The 14,466-nt window shown below is 38.7% G+C and overlaps 1 protein-coding gene across 3 annotated transcripts in view; it reads right to left on the bottom strand.

Annotated features, from left to right (window-relative positions):
- The window catches only part of RFTN2 (raftlin family member 2), a 94,194-nt gene extending 87,737 nt beyond the window's left edge, over positions 1 to 6,457 (bottom strand). For all 3 annotated transcript variants that reach the window (XM_010381632.2, XM_030916515.1, XM_030916514.1), the window contains exon 1: positions 5,776 to 6,457. In XM_010381632.2, the coding sequence (XP_010379934.1) occupies positions 5,776 to 5,914 (139 nt within the window). In that variant the 5' untranslated portion in view covers positions 5,915 to 6,457. The remainder of the gene's footprint in view (positions 1 to 5,775) is intronic.
- Positions 6,458 to 14,466: the final 8,009 nt, after the last annotated feature.

The following is a 14,466-nucleotide window of genomic DNA, read 5'->3' as shown; positions in this document are numbered from 1 at the left end:
TCAGTATGAAATTGTTCCACTTCAGATCATCACGCATTAGTTAGATTCTCATAAGAAGTGTGCAACCTAGATCCCTTGCACACGCAGTTCACAATACATGCTTCTATGAGAATCTAATGCCGTTGCTAATCAGGCGGTAATGCTCGTTGGCCTGCTGCTCACCTCTGGCTGTGTGGCCCTGTTCCTGACAGGCCACAGACCAGTACCAGTCTGCAGCCTGGGGGTTGGGGACCCCTGCACTAGGGTAACCACTATCCATTCAAAAATTAGAAAATAGCCAGCACTTCAGAAGCCTTTACCCTTTCCAATCACAATGCTCCCGTCCTCTCTGCAATACCTTGATTTTCATGATAATGACTTTTTTTTCCTTTCTTCTTAGTTTACTCCCAGAATGCAGCCCTAAACACTATACTTCCGTTTGAGCCATATAAAGGGAATCACATAGCATGGACTTGTGTGTCTGTCTTCACTCAATATCATGCTTGTGGAATTCATCTTGTGTAATTGGAGTTCCTCTGTTTTCACTGCAGTGTGGTAAGAGTTGGCCAACTGTGGCCTGTGGTCTGTTTTGTTATATGTTGTCTACGGCTGCTTTCACGCTACAACAGCAGAGTTGAACAGTTGTGTCGGAGACCTCATATTTACCATCCAACCCTTTACAGAGTATTTGCTGATTTCTGCAGTATTGTGTGAGTATACCACAATTTATTTTTTCCATTCTTTTGTTTTTTGGAGTTCTGGGTTGTTTACACTTTTGGGTTATTACAAACAATACTTCTGTGAACATTCTTGTAGTGCCTCATGGTGCACATGTATACTCATTTCTGTTGGGTATATCTTTAGCTAAGTAGATAATGCCACACTTTTTTTTCCCTAAATGATTCTAACAATTTACCAACACTGGTGTTTGAGACCAGTCTGGGCAACATAGCAAGACCGACCTCCATCTCTACAAAAAATTAAAAAATAAGCCAGGCAAGGTGGCACATGTGTAGTCTCAGCTACTCCAGCAGCTGAGGCAGGAGGATTGCTTGAGCTTGGGAAGTCATGTTTACAGTGAGCTGTGACTGAGTCACTGCACTTCAACCTGGATGACAGAGTGAGATCCTGTCTCAAAAAAAAAAAAATCTATTTCAATTCCTTCCTGAAATTTTCAGTCAGCTGTGCATCCATAACTGCCTCAACTAAGAGCTTCTACTGCCACCTCAGATGCAACATGACTGCAATGAAATTGCTCTTTGACCACAGACAGACTCCCTTTGGGGTGCCCCTCCTTCTGTAAGAGGACTCATTATTTCCATAGTCACTCAGGCTCAAAACTGGGAAGTCATCCTGGATTCCTCATTCTTTCCATCCCTTCATATCCAGCCAGTCACAGGCCAAGTTCCTCCTTCATAACATCTGTTATATTTACCCCTTGTATCCTATCCCTATTACTGACCTTCACCCACAGATCTTCTTCATCATTGGCCTTGACTTCTTGCCTCCATCCTTTCTCACTGCAATTCCACATGAATCTTCTTAAAACACTTTTCTGCCCCTATCAACTACTTGTTCAAACAGCCTTTACTGCCATTTATCTTCCATAGAATTAGGTCTTAACTCCCTAGCTAAGCCAGAACCTTCCCATATCCCATTAGTTTAGAATCTTACTTTCTGCTTCCTCCCTGGAAAACCTCCTTTAGCTCACTGCTGTGTTCACTAGCCCTTGAACTTACTCCAACCTCTTAATCTTTTTCTGTTTAAGCCACTTTCTTCAAGGGTCAGTTAAAGTCCTAACTCTGGTTCCAAGTGATCCTATTCAAAACTGATTTCTCCTTTGTTTGATACTTGTTGTAGCACACTATTTCCTCCATATGTAACTTGTATTATAATTTTTTGTTCATTCACTCATTTGACAAAGAATATTGATCATCACTCATATTCCAAACATCGTGCTGGACACAGGGTGTATAAAGATGTAGATGATATAATTCCTAACCTTGATGAGTTCATGATCTTGTCCAGTTTGACCAAGTTGAATACAAAATATTCGAGGGCTGAAACTGTCTTATTCTTTTTTATATTTCCAATGCTAATCAGCATTTTCTACAGAGTACATGTATAATATATATCTATTCCTGTTAATGGTGATGATGAAAGACAAATATAATTTCTTGTTCTAATAATAACAAGCAAGCTAGAGGCTAGCAAAATTTCACTCATATTTTATGTAATTCTACCAGAAATTCAGATAAGGAAGCTACCATCCAATTTTCTGTTGGGTTTTAGTATTGTAGAACCTCTTTTTACTCACAAAGCTATAAATGCTCTAAAAATTCTTAAGGCTGTTATTATTCAGATTGTTTCCTGGAATTGTACAAGGAGGTAAATTAACCCTTTTGGATCACTTGTAGAGTTATTTTAACTTTTTGTTAAGAAACCCTATAACACACTCATATACATACATCATATACTTTCATAAACACATATAAATAGATATACTATAAGAAATCTCTAGATGACTTCAAATTCTCACTAATAAGCAGGAATAATGAATTGTTACTTTATCATAATACAGTGAAAGAAATCATTACTACACAATAATCCAGAAAACATATCACAAACAGTTTACCGAAAGCTCATTAGTGCAATTGGTAGACTTGGCATAAAGTTCCAGAAAAAATTGGCCTACCTGGATGAGGCTTTAAATTTCTTGAAAGAAGGGGCTATGTGTTTTATTTCTTTCATAGTACCTAAGATACCCAGCATGGCAACACAATCAGAAACTACTCCAAAAACATTTGTCGAGTTGCAGTTGCACAATCTAATAATTTTATGGCCAGAATAAGAAAAATGTGTATGAACCTTTGAAGAGAACATATAAGTAGCCAATACTTGATGATTATGTATCAGAGGGGAAATGTAGGAATTATTTTAATGACCTCAATAGGTTGGTCAAAAAGCATCCTGCAGGAGCTGGGTTTAAGGAGGAATGTGGAGATAGAGGGTATTCTCAGAGGAAGCATCATAACAGTTACCTTTTATCAAGTGCTTACTAAGTGCCAGATACCTTTCCAAGTAGATCATCTTATGCTAGTTCCTTTGATCCTTAAAACAACTCTGTGATGTCAGCACCATGAGAATACCCATTTTACAGATGAGGAAACAGACACAGAGCAACGTTTACAAATTTGCCAGAGTTTTCAGCCTAGATTAGGACCCCAAAACTATGACTCCAGAGCTTTGTATGCTTCAAGTCTACGCTGTGATTTCTCCTATAGAGATGCAAATAATGATTCAAAGGCCAAAAAGAAAAAGAAAAGTGTGGGGAAGGGAGAGGAAGAGAGACAGAGACAGAGAGATAAGGAGAGAATGGGAGGTGTAAGTTGTTTTGTTTTCTGGGTGGAGCTTTGAAAGTGATATATAATTGAATGGAAAATAAATAAGTTGCTCAAGAAAGTTACAACCACCATAATGCAGGACAAGGCACTGTGGATTTTCAGAGGGTCTCCTCCTCCTGCCCCCATTGGATCTACTTTCTGTGCCATGGCCTCTATTTGGAAAAAACAGAGGAAAATAACGTAAGAGACAGGCTCATCATGAGCACACACAGCCGTCACCAGGCCGTTTTATTTCCTGAAAGGTTGCTCATTCCATGGTGGCCTCTGACAGGCAGGAGGTGCCACTATTCAAGACTCCTCCCAGCAACCCCAGGACAGAATTACCAGTGCCAAACAGAAGGCTGGCATGTTTTAACCCACCCATGACCCACTCCTATATACACTGGAGTGGCAGCCGGAGGTCAGAGACAACAGAAGAGCAGCAGGGAAACTATGACCTGGAGGGTGGTTTGTGGAGCTGGGCTGATGCTGAGTCCTGGCTTCTGAAGCAAAGGCAATGGGGAAGACAGAAACAAAGAAAAACTAAAACAAAAACATGTGGAAAAATTGATGAGTAATGGGGCACCAGGAGACTAGGCGCCTGTACCAAATAGGAACCAGGTGCAGCTTTAAAGTATGTGCCTGCTTTATGTGTTAATATTTGCACACTCTGCCCATACTTAAACTTTTACAGTGTGGTACTCTGTTATCTCTTCTAAGCACCTAGAGTGGAAGGTAGAAATTATACTCCTTTCACAGAGAGAAGGGCTTCTGAGAATAACAAAACCCAAATGACTTTTGAATAAAGCTGCAGATCTTTCTGATTCAAGGATGACTGCATTTATACAAATTTGTTTGAGATGTTAACATTATTGCAAGGAAATGAATCAGAAAAACTTTTCAAGTTACTTTAAACCCTATAATCCTACGATGGATTGTGCAGAGAATCCTAAAGTACAGATCAAAATGGTTCTGACCTAAATTCATGAATAGATAGTGTTTCAAGATTAAGGAAAGTATGTGTCTGTCTCCTATGGATTTACAGAAACTAGTCCTAAAAAAAAATTGACAAGGAAAATCAGTGGTGTGAACATAGCACCACATTACAAATATTTTCTCAAATGCAGGTTTTTGAAAAAGTGTAGAAAAAATTCAAACGGTTGTTTGGATACTTCTCTGATAATCGTCATTATCTTAATCCATTTTTAACATTCATAATTAAAAAGAAAATTAATAAATTAAGAATATTAATTTTTTTCCTTTGGTAGCCTTAGCTTTAAACAGAAATAGGCTGTGACCATGTTAAAAGTCTATGTACAGATTTTGTGTATGTCCCTGGAAGGGAGTCTGTTTGCTGGCCAGCTTAATTTTTGACAAAGAAAAATGGGCTGCTCTTGCTTCTTGCACAAAGATGCACTGTTTCTAGAGCAAAGGACAAAAAAAAAAAAAAAAAAAAGGAGAATGTGTGTAAACAATAAATTTGGAAAAAATTAAGATAATATTCCACATGATAATTTAGTATAAACTTTTTGAGAACTGATAAAATGTGTGGCTCATTAGAATTAAAAATATAACTATAATAAGAACTTTAAATACTAATATCTGATAACTTTAACAGCAAGCAAGGTACCCTAAAATTCATTTTAGTACCTCATAATTAAAGATATAGCTCTTTTTAAAAGCTGCTTTGTCTATGCAGTTGTACAGTACTCTAAAGTTTCCAAAAGAAATGAGGCAAAGTATTTGTGAAATCGAGCCACCTCGATTCCTTCCACAGAGCTGCCATCTGGGCTTGTTTATTTGTGTTTCCAACTTTCTGGAACAGAGAGTTTCTCTGTTGGGGACAGGGCACTGAGTAAAGGAAGTGTCTTACAGAAGGCTATCTTTTTTTTTTTTTAACTACATATTCAAAACTTACAGTCTAGTTTGGTCAAAAATACCAAATGACTACCATAATCAGAGTCTAACACAACTGAAAGCCTCAGAATTGTCTTAGCAAACACTCTTCCATGATATGATGCAAGTAATATTTCCTACATAATACCTTCTTGTGATTTTCAAATCTTTTTCACAATACAAACTGTCTCACTGAGGCTATATAGCTATTTGTCCTGGAAATCAAGCATTTTTCATAAATCCTTCTATAATAAGTATTTGATTTAAAAATGAAAGAAGTATTTCCAGGCAATTTTCCTAATTTTAGAAGGTACATATGAGCCATGTTACCAAAAAAGAGGAAGCAAACAGCAAAACAAAAATCTTACAAAGTATAATTAAGAAGCAAAGCATTATTGTTTGAATATACAATCTCATTATGAAGAACAGTTTAAAAATTTATAAGTCAACACTAAAAACAACTAGTAGTCTCTTTATCTCTGAAACATTTAACAAACAAAATAGAAGCAAAAAGTACCTTGTAGAGTAAAATCCAGCAATACATATTCGTAAGCAAATTCTGTCTTTGTTTCCACTTGCGGTCTCTTCAGGGTAGAAAATATTTTTCCAGGGCTGCTATCATCAGGGTCTTCTAGCTTTCTAAGTCCGCACCCCATGGCAAAATCTGTAAGGAATTAAATTGCAGGAAAGGGGAGGGAGAGCAGCAAATTCTGTTGTTTAAGCTGCAAAAAGAAAGTTATAGACTTAACTGCTTTGATTTTGTTTTCAGCTAAACCATAGATAACCAAAAAGAAAACATCTGGGTCCAAAGAAAGGAGTTGAAGAATTTTTCTATCCATTTTTCTGTAAAGTCACTGAACCCATGATTAAGCTACAGCTCCAGGAGGTTGGGCTTGATCTTAGAGAAACATGCAAGCTGCTACAACTTAGCGGAGAATTTCCATGCCACGTCAATTTACAGCCAGCCCCCTACCAGAGTTCTGCCACTCAGGGCACCAGCGGTGCTTTGTCTATCCTAGTTGGCTGGATGATAAAAAGAGGTGTCCAAAAACGGAAATAAAAAGGCAAAAGGGCAACTTGGATGTAATTATCTACAAGTAGAAGATATATTCAGACATAGTGGCATACAATTCTTTTTCTGTTTTCCCTCTTCTCTCTGTCCTGCTACCCTCCTTCCTCTCTCACTACTACCAAGAAAGCAAAAGGAGAGAGAGAGGGAGAGAGAGGCAGTAGGGGGGTGGAGAGAGAGAGAGAGAAAGAGAGAGAGAGAGAGAGAAAGAGAAAATGAAAAGAATGGATTCTCAACATATTTAGAAACAAAAATCATTTCCAGAAAGGAAGTCAGCTTTATGAGGAAACTATTTCTGGAGTCTAAAAGGAGAAAAGTAAAGTTTTAAAAAACAGCACTTTAGTCTTGAGATAGTACTTTTGAGAATTTCTTTCCACATGAAGTTTCTTTCTGTTGGAAAAATCATATGCTAATTAAAACAGCAAAGTATAAAAAATTTATATTAAAATGTTTTCATAGAAAGACTTAATTGCAAAGGAGAGACAGTTACGTGTGTAATTAGTTTCCCCAACATCCTTAAATAGTTTAAAACACTCTACTAGTAGAAGGCTTATGATACCAACTAATACTTCTATAGATCTCAAAGTATCCATCATTAAAAAATAAAACAAAACTGACAACTTGATTAATTTAATTTTTTTTTTTTTTGGAGATGTGGTCTTGCCTGTCACCTAACTGGAGTGCAGTGGCCCAATCATGGTTCACTGCAGCCTGACTTCCTGGGCTCAAGTGATCTTTCCACCTCAGCTTCCCAAGTCACTGACACCACAGGCACATGCCACCACATCTGGCTCTTTTTTGTATTTTTGGTGAAGATAAGGTCTCACTATGTCGCCTAGGCTGGTTTTGAAATTCTCAGCTAAAGTGATCCTTCTGGATCGGCTTCCCAAAGTGCTGGGATTACAAGTGTGAGCCACTGCACCAATCCCATTCAGTCTTATAAACTGCCATTTACCCAAGGTCAAGAACAATTTATAATGGACCAATTGTAATGTATGTTTATTGTATTTTACCCTTTTTAGGTCAGGAAGTATGGTGCACTCATCAAAACGGCAAGCCCTGGAATCAGGCTGCCTGGGTTCAAATCCTGCTTCTTAGGCCTACTAGAGATGTAATCTTGGGCAAGTTACTTGACCACTTCAAGTTTCAGTTTCCTCCCCTGTATACGGTACTTACTTCATAGCCTTGTTATGAAGGCTAAATGAGATAATCTTATCTCATATCTTAACACTAGGCCTGGCTAATGGCACAAAATACATTTGTTGATGTGTGCACATTATAAAACAGGGTTAGGAGTAGGAATAGGAAGGAAGTGATTCTGCCACTGCTTCCATTATTTACAAAATAAACCCTTATCACAGTTGAGATTCTAGAGATTACAAGCCTGAAAAATTTTTTCAATCACATTGAAGCCTGAGCAAGAAAACTCTCAAAAGGGGGATGGATTATTTATTTTATAGATCACTATTACCTTTTTTCTTTTCCTACTGCCTACTTGCCTTTAAATGTTTCATTTCTCAGAAATGTCTTAGAGAAAAATTCCATAGTCTTTCATGCTCCAGGATGAGCACTGTTGGTGGTAAGCAATTTCTGGATGACTTTGACTAAAAAGACAGCCAACTCTGACCCAGTGTGACTCATCTGACTGTTCACAGTACTTTCATGCCTGCCATTTTCCATATCTTCTTCAATATGGTGGGCTGTGAGGTCCTGTATGGCAGAAATGGTATCTTTGAAGGTCACTAGCATCTCCTGAAGTGCCTGGAAGATTATTTAAGTACCCATTATATTTATTAAATGCATGCTATATTCCAGCCACTGAACTAGGTGCTGGTACACAAGATAATTAAACATGGCCTCTGCCCTAAAGAAACTTATAGTGTAATGGGGAATACAGACTTATATACAGATAATTTCAATGTAATTTGGTAGATGCTGAAATAAAAGTATGTAAAAGATGCCACAGAAACTCAAGATGGGGCCTCTAACTCAGCCTGGAGGATGATGTCTGAGTTGTCATCAAGGATAAATATTTTTAAGATGATAAAGAAAGGTGGGTAGCCTGTGCCAGGAGAAGAGAAAAGCATGAGCAAAATCATGGAATCACGAAAAAGTATGGCATGTCGAAGGAACATGAAACAGTTGACAATTACTAGAACATAAAATGTGAGAAAAGACTAAGCTGTAAGGGAGGCAAGGGGTAAGCTGTAATGAACTTTGTATACCATACTAAAGGGAATTTGGACTTTATTTTGTAGGCAACAAAGATGAGTCAAATAATCAAGTGAGGAGTCTGAAGCAGGCAAGTGACATCGGTTTGCCTTTTAGATTGGTTTAGTGGTGAATTCTCTCAGCATTTTTTTTTGCTGAAAAATACTTTATTTTTCCTTCATTTATGAAGCTTTGTTTTGCTAGATACAAAATGCTTGGCTGGTAATTATTTTGTTTGACGAGGTTAAAGACAAACCCAGTCCCTTCTGGCTTGTAAAGTTTCTGCTAAAAAACCTGTTGTTAATCTCATAGGTTTTCCTTTATAGGTTACCTGATGCTTTTGCCTCACAGCTCTTAAGATTCTTTCCTTTGTCTTGACTTTAGATAACCTGATGACTATGTGCCTGGGTGATGATCTTTTTGTGATGAATTTCCCAGATGTTCTTAGAGTTTCTTGTATTTGGATGTCTAGATCTCTAGTGAGGTCAGGGAAGTTTTCCTTGACTATTCCTTAAATATGTTTTCCAAACTCTTAGATTTCTCTTCTTCCTCAAGAACACCAATTATTCTTAGGTTTGGCTGCTTAACACAGTCCCAGCTTTCTTGGAGGTCTTGTTCTTTTTTTTTTTTTTAGAGACGGAGTCTTGCTTTGTCACCCAGGCTGGAGTGCAGTGCCCGATCTCGGCTCACCACAACCTCCACCTCCCTGGTTCAAGCAATTCCCCTGCCTCACTTTTCCGAGTAGCTGGGATTACAGGTGCACGCCACCACACCCAGCTAATTTTTTTGTATTTTTGGTAGAGACGGGGTTTCACCATATTGGTCAGACTGGCCTCGAACTCCTGACCTCAGGCAATCTGCCTGCCTCGGCCTCCCAAAGTGCTGAGTAATCCCAGCTGTGTCAGGCCTGTTCATTTTTTTAAAAATTCTTTTTTCTTTGTCCTTGTCTGATTGGGTTAATTCAAAAGCGTTGTCTTTGAGCTCTGAAGTTCTTCTTCTACTTGTTTGATTCTGTTGTTGAAACTTTCAAGTGTATTTTGTATTTCTCTAAATGTGTCTTTCATTTTCAGATGTTGTGATAGTTTTTTCTTTATGATATCTATTTCTCTGGAGCATTTTTCATCCACACTCTGTATTGTTTTTTAAATTTTCTTTCTCTGGTATGTTTTCGAGTAGCTTAATAATCACCCTTCTGAATTTTTAATCTAGCAATTCAGAGATTTCCTCTTGGTTTGGATCCATTGCTGGGAGCTAGTGTGGTCTTTTGGGGTTGTTATAGAAACTTGTTTTGTCATAACACCAGAATTACTTTTCTGATCCTTGCTCATTTGGGTAGACTATTTCAGTGGAACAATCTGAAACTCAAGGGCTGCTGCTCAGATTCTTTTGTCCCATGGGGTGATCCCTTGATGTGGTGCACTCCCCCTTTCCCTAAAGATGGGGGTCTGGTGAGCCATACTGCAGACTGATTGTTATTGCTCTTCTGGGTCTAGCCATCCAGTGGTGCTACTCTAGGCTGGTGCTGTGGAATGTCTGTGAAGAGTCCTGTGATGCAATTCATCTTTAGGTCTCCCAGTTGTGGATACCAGCACCTGTCCTGGTAGGGATGGTAGGCGAGTGACATAGACTCTGTGAGAGTCCTTGGTTGTAGATATGTTTAGTGTGCCTGCTTTCTCAAATGCTGGTTATGCCAGCAGTGAAGCTGTCACCTGAACAGATTCAGAACCACTGGTTAGCCAGGATGTTGCAGGCAGTGGAATTAGCTGTTGTTTTCTCCTTCCTTGGAACAGGGTTGTTCTGCCATGAGTTGCTGTAATGTCCTGAGTTGGTTGAACTCTAGCTGGGAGGTGGTGTTTTTGAGACAGCACCAGAGATTTTCACCTGTCTTGTGGAATTTGTAGTGGCCTGCCAGTTATTTTAAAGGATTTGTGATTTGTTTTGGTTTTCCTGATATGCTTCTGCAGTGGTTGCTGGAGCAAAAGTTCATGGTGAATCTCTCCACACTATTTTGTTCATCCAAGTGGGAGCTGCACATCAGCCCTGTCTCCTGACCACCATTTTCCCTCTCCCACTTTATTCTTTTTTATTGCTGAGTAATAGTCCATCGTACAGATATATCACATTTGTTTATCCATTCATCAGATGATGGACATGTGGGCTATTTCCACCTTTTGTCTATTGTGAATACTGCTGTTATAAATAAACACTAGTGAGATAATACTTTACACATATCTGACATAAATTAACACAGACAATACCAAATATTGGAGAGATCTATTCAAGGGTATATTGCTGAGCAGAGTGTAAATATGTTTAACCATTGGAAAATAACTTGGCATTATTTTGAAAAATGGAACACTCATACTCTCTATGATCCAGCAATTTCACTCCCATGTATATATCCAACAGAAACTTTAGCATATAGGCACCAGGAGACATATACAACAGTGTTAATAGTAGTATTGTTTCTAAGAGCCAAAACTTGAATCACTGAAGTGTGTATCAATGGCCATTTCTTTTAAGGCATTCTGCTCTAAAGGGAAGGAAAGAAATGGTGCAGCAATGGAGGTTGAGTTTTTTTTTTTTAATGGGAGAAAAAAATAGCACACTTGTATGCCGAGGCACTACTTCAATGGAAAAGGGAAAAAAAATAGTAAGAATTTCTGAATAACCTGGTTTCTCAGACACTTAGCTTCAATTTATCTGCCAGTTCTGGAGGGTGCTGTCTATACCTTTCAGTTTTAGGTTTTACCTATGTTCACTTGCCTTTTTTTTTTTTTTTTTTTTTGAGACGCAGTCTTGCTCTGTCGCCCAGGCTGGAGTGCAGTGGCCGGATCTCAGCTCACTGCAAGCTCTGCCTCCCGGGTTCACGCCATTCTCCTGCCTCAGTCTCCCGAGTAGCTGGGACTACAGGCGCCCGCCACCTCGCCTGGCTAGTTTTTTTGTATTTTTAGTAGAGACGGGGGTTTCACCGTGTTAGCCAGGATGGTCTCGATCTCCTGACCTCGTGATCCGCCCGTCTCGGCCTCCCAAAGTGCTGGGATTACAGGCTTGAGCCACCGCGCCCAGCCTTCACTTGTCATTTTTAAAAAAACTTGTATTAGGTTCAGGGTACATGTGCCTGTTTGTTACATAGGTAAATTGTGTGTCACGGCAGTTTGGTGTACAGATTATTTCTCCACCCAGGTAAAAAGCATAGTACCCGATAGGTGGTTTTTCAGTCCTCACTCTCCTTTCTTCCTCCACCCTCAAGCAGGCCCCAGTGTCTGCTGTTTCCTTCTTTGTGTCCATATGTACTCAATGTTTTGCTCCTACTTATAAGAACATATGATATTTGGTTTTCTGTTCCTGTGTTGGTTAACTTAGGATAATGGCGTCCAGCTCCACCCACGTTGCTGTAAAGGACATGATCTTGTTCTTTTTTATGGTTGCATAGTATTCCATGGTGTATATGTACCACCTTTTATTTATTCAGTCTACCGTTGATGGGCATTTAGGGAAGATTTCATGTCTTTGCTATTGTGAACAGTGCTGCAATAAACATGGGAGTGCATTTTTTTTTTTTTACAGTAGAATGATTTATATTCCTTTGGATATATACTCAATAATGGGATTGCCAAGTCAAATCATAATTATGCTTTGTGTTCTTTGAGAAATCACCAAACTGCTTTCTATAATGGCTGAAGTAATCTACATTCCCACCAGCAGTGTATATGTGTTCCTTTTCTCTGCAAGCTTGCCAGCATCTGTTGTTTCTTGACTTTTTAATAATATTCATTCTGACTGGTGTGAGATGGTATCGCAGTGTGGTTTTGATTTGCATTTCTGTAATGATGAGTGATGTTAAGCATTTTTTATATATGTGTTGGCTGCATGTATATCTTCTTTTGAGAAGTGTCTATTTATGTCCTTTGCCTTTTTAATGAGGTTGTTTTCTGCTTATCGATTTGTTTAAATTGCTTATAGATTCTGGGTATTAGACCTTTCTTGGATTCATAGTTTGAAAATATTTTCTCCCATTCTGTAGATTGTCTGCTTACTCCACTGATAGTTTATTTTGCAATGCGGAAACTCTTTAGTTTAATTAGGTCCCATTTGTCAATTTTTGTTTTTGTTGCAATTGCTTTTGGCATCCTCAAAAGCAATTGCATAGGACCTTCTGCCAGGTCCTATGTCCAGAATGGTATTTCCTAGGTTGCCTTCCAAGGTTTTTAGTTTTAGGTTTTACATTTAAGTCTTTAATCCATTTTGAGTTGATTTTTGTATATGGTATCGGAAAGGGGTCCTGTTTCATCTTCTGTATATGGCTAGCTAGTTATCCAAGCACCATTTATTGAATAGGGAGTCTTTTGCCCATTGCTTATTTTTATCAACTTTGTTGAAGACCAGATGGTTGTAGGTCATTCTTAAACTGCTGGATTAAATAAAAGCACATCAACTGAGTATCCAAAGTTACTTTTTCTATCTCTTATACAGAATTTGATTGGCCCACGTTTCATCATATCACTACAAAAATCAGATCCAAGTTACTATATGTGTTCAAAGGTTATTATACAGCAAAATGAATGAATTACATGTATTAAGAACATATGAATGCAGTTACATGCAACAACATGGATTAATATAGCAACAAAATGTTGAACAAAAAGGCAAGTTGAAGACTACATGTAGTATTATATCCTTTTTAGAATATTTAAATAAAAATTAGCAAAATTAAACAATGTTACTTAGACATACTATGTATGTGATAACACGAATGTGCAGGAACAAAATTCAGAACAATGACCACCTCAGGGAGGAGGACAGTACGAGAAGAAAGGGAGCACACAGATCTAAATCACTGGTAATTTTCTAGTTCAGTGTTTCTCAAACTTTAATGTGCCTCAGAATCACCCTAAAATCTAAATTACTGGGCCCTACCCTCAGAGTTTTCTGATTCAGTAGGTGCGGGATGGGGCCATATACATAGCGAACGAAGTTCCAGGTGCTGCTAGTTCTGCTGCTCTGGGGACCACACTCTGAAACCACTTGTAGTTCTTAGAGTGGGTTGTAGGTTCACAGCTGCTCCATTTTATTATTAAATGTTTATGCTACTTAAATGAAAAAAAAAAAGATAAAAAATGAGAGTGTGTTATGAACCAGGGATTAACATTAATTCAATTCTGGGCTCTTGAGGTTTCCTTCCCTAAAAAAGATTCTAGGGTTCCATTACTAAAAGCAAACTTGAGAAACACTATTTTAGAAGAACTTAAAGACCATTAAAAAATTAACTATTTTTGAGAAATAAATTTGAAAATTATTCTTTATGTGAACAGTGACAGCATATTGCACTCCACTTTCCTGGATCTCAATAAACTTTTGCAAGAACTTGGCAGATCACAAACCTATTTTTGTTGATTCAACAAAAACTGTTTAAAGACTTCCATTCTCAGTTCTTATCCTTCTCTCAAGTGCTGTAGGTAATGATTTTTCATCTTTTTTCTCTCTCCCTCCCTTCCGGATTGATTTAGGCTCTGAGATAAAACTTGGATGACGTTTGCGATATTGACTGGGCATGTGCAGAGCCATATACTCTGTCTTGCAGTATGCCATCCGCGGACGGGGTTTAGACAAACGGCTGAATATAAAACTCTTGTCTACAAGCAGCTCAGCCTAGAGGGGGAAACATTCATAAATATAAAATTACAATCCAAAACAGGAAACACAGTATAGTATACAAAGGCAAAGATGTTAGTCTTCTTTCACAGCCTCTCCTAAACCCGGCGACTCTGAGCTATTTTTCTGGGAAGCCGCGGTCCGTTGGGGCCCTTCGGCGCCGCGGCTTTCGGCCTGCGGAGGGCGCAGGCGCGGGCGCGGGCGGGGCGGGGCGGGGCGGGGCGGGGAGGGAAGGCGTTGAAGGCCCACGTTCGGGGCCGAGTTTCACTGGTT

The sequence above is a fragment of the Rhinopithecus roxellana genome, chromosome 14 (genome assembly GCF_007565055.1).
Source record: "Rhinopithecus roxellana isolate Shanxi Qingling chromosome 14, ASM756505v1, whole genome shotgun sequence".
Lineage (NCBI taxonomy): Eukaryota > Metazoa > Chordata > Mammalia > Primates > Cercopithecidae > Rhinopithecus > Rhinopithecus roxellana.
This window is presented reverse-complemented; position numbering and strand designations above follow the sequence as displayed.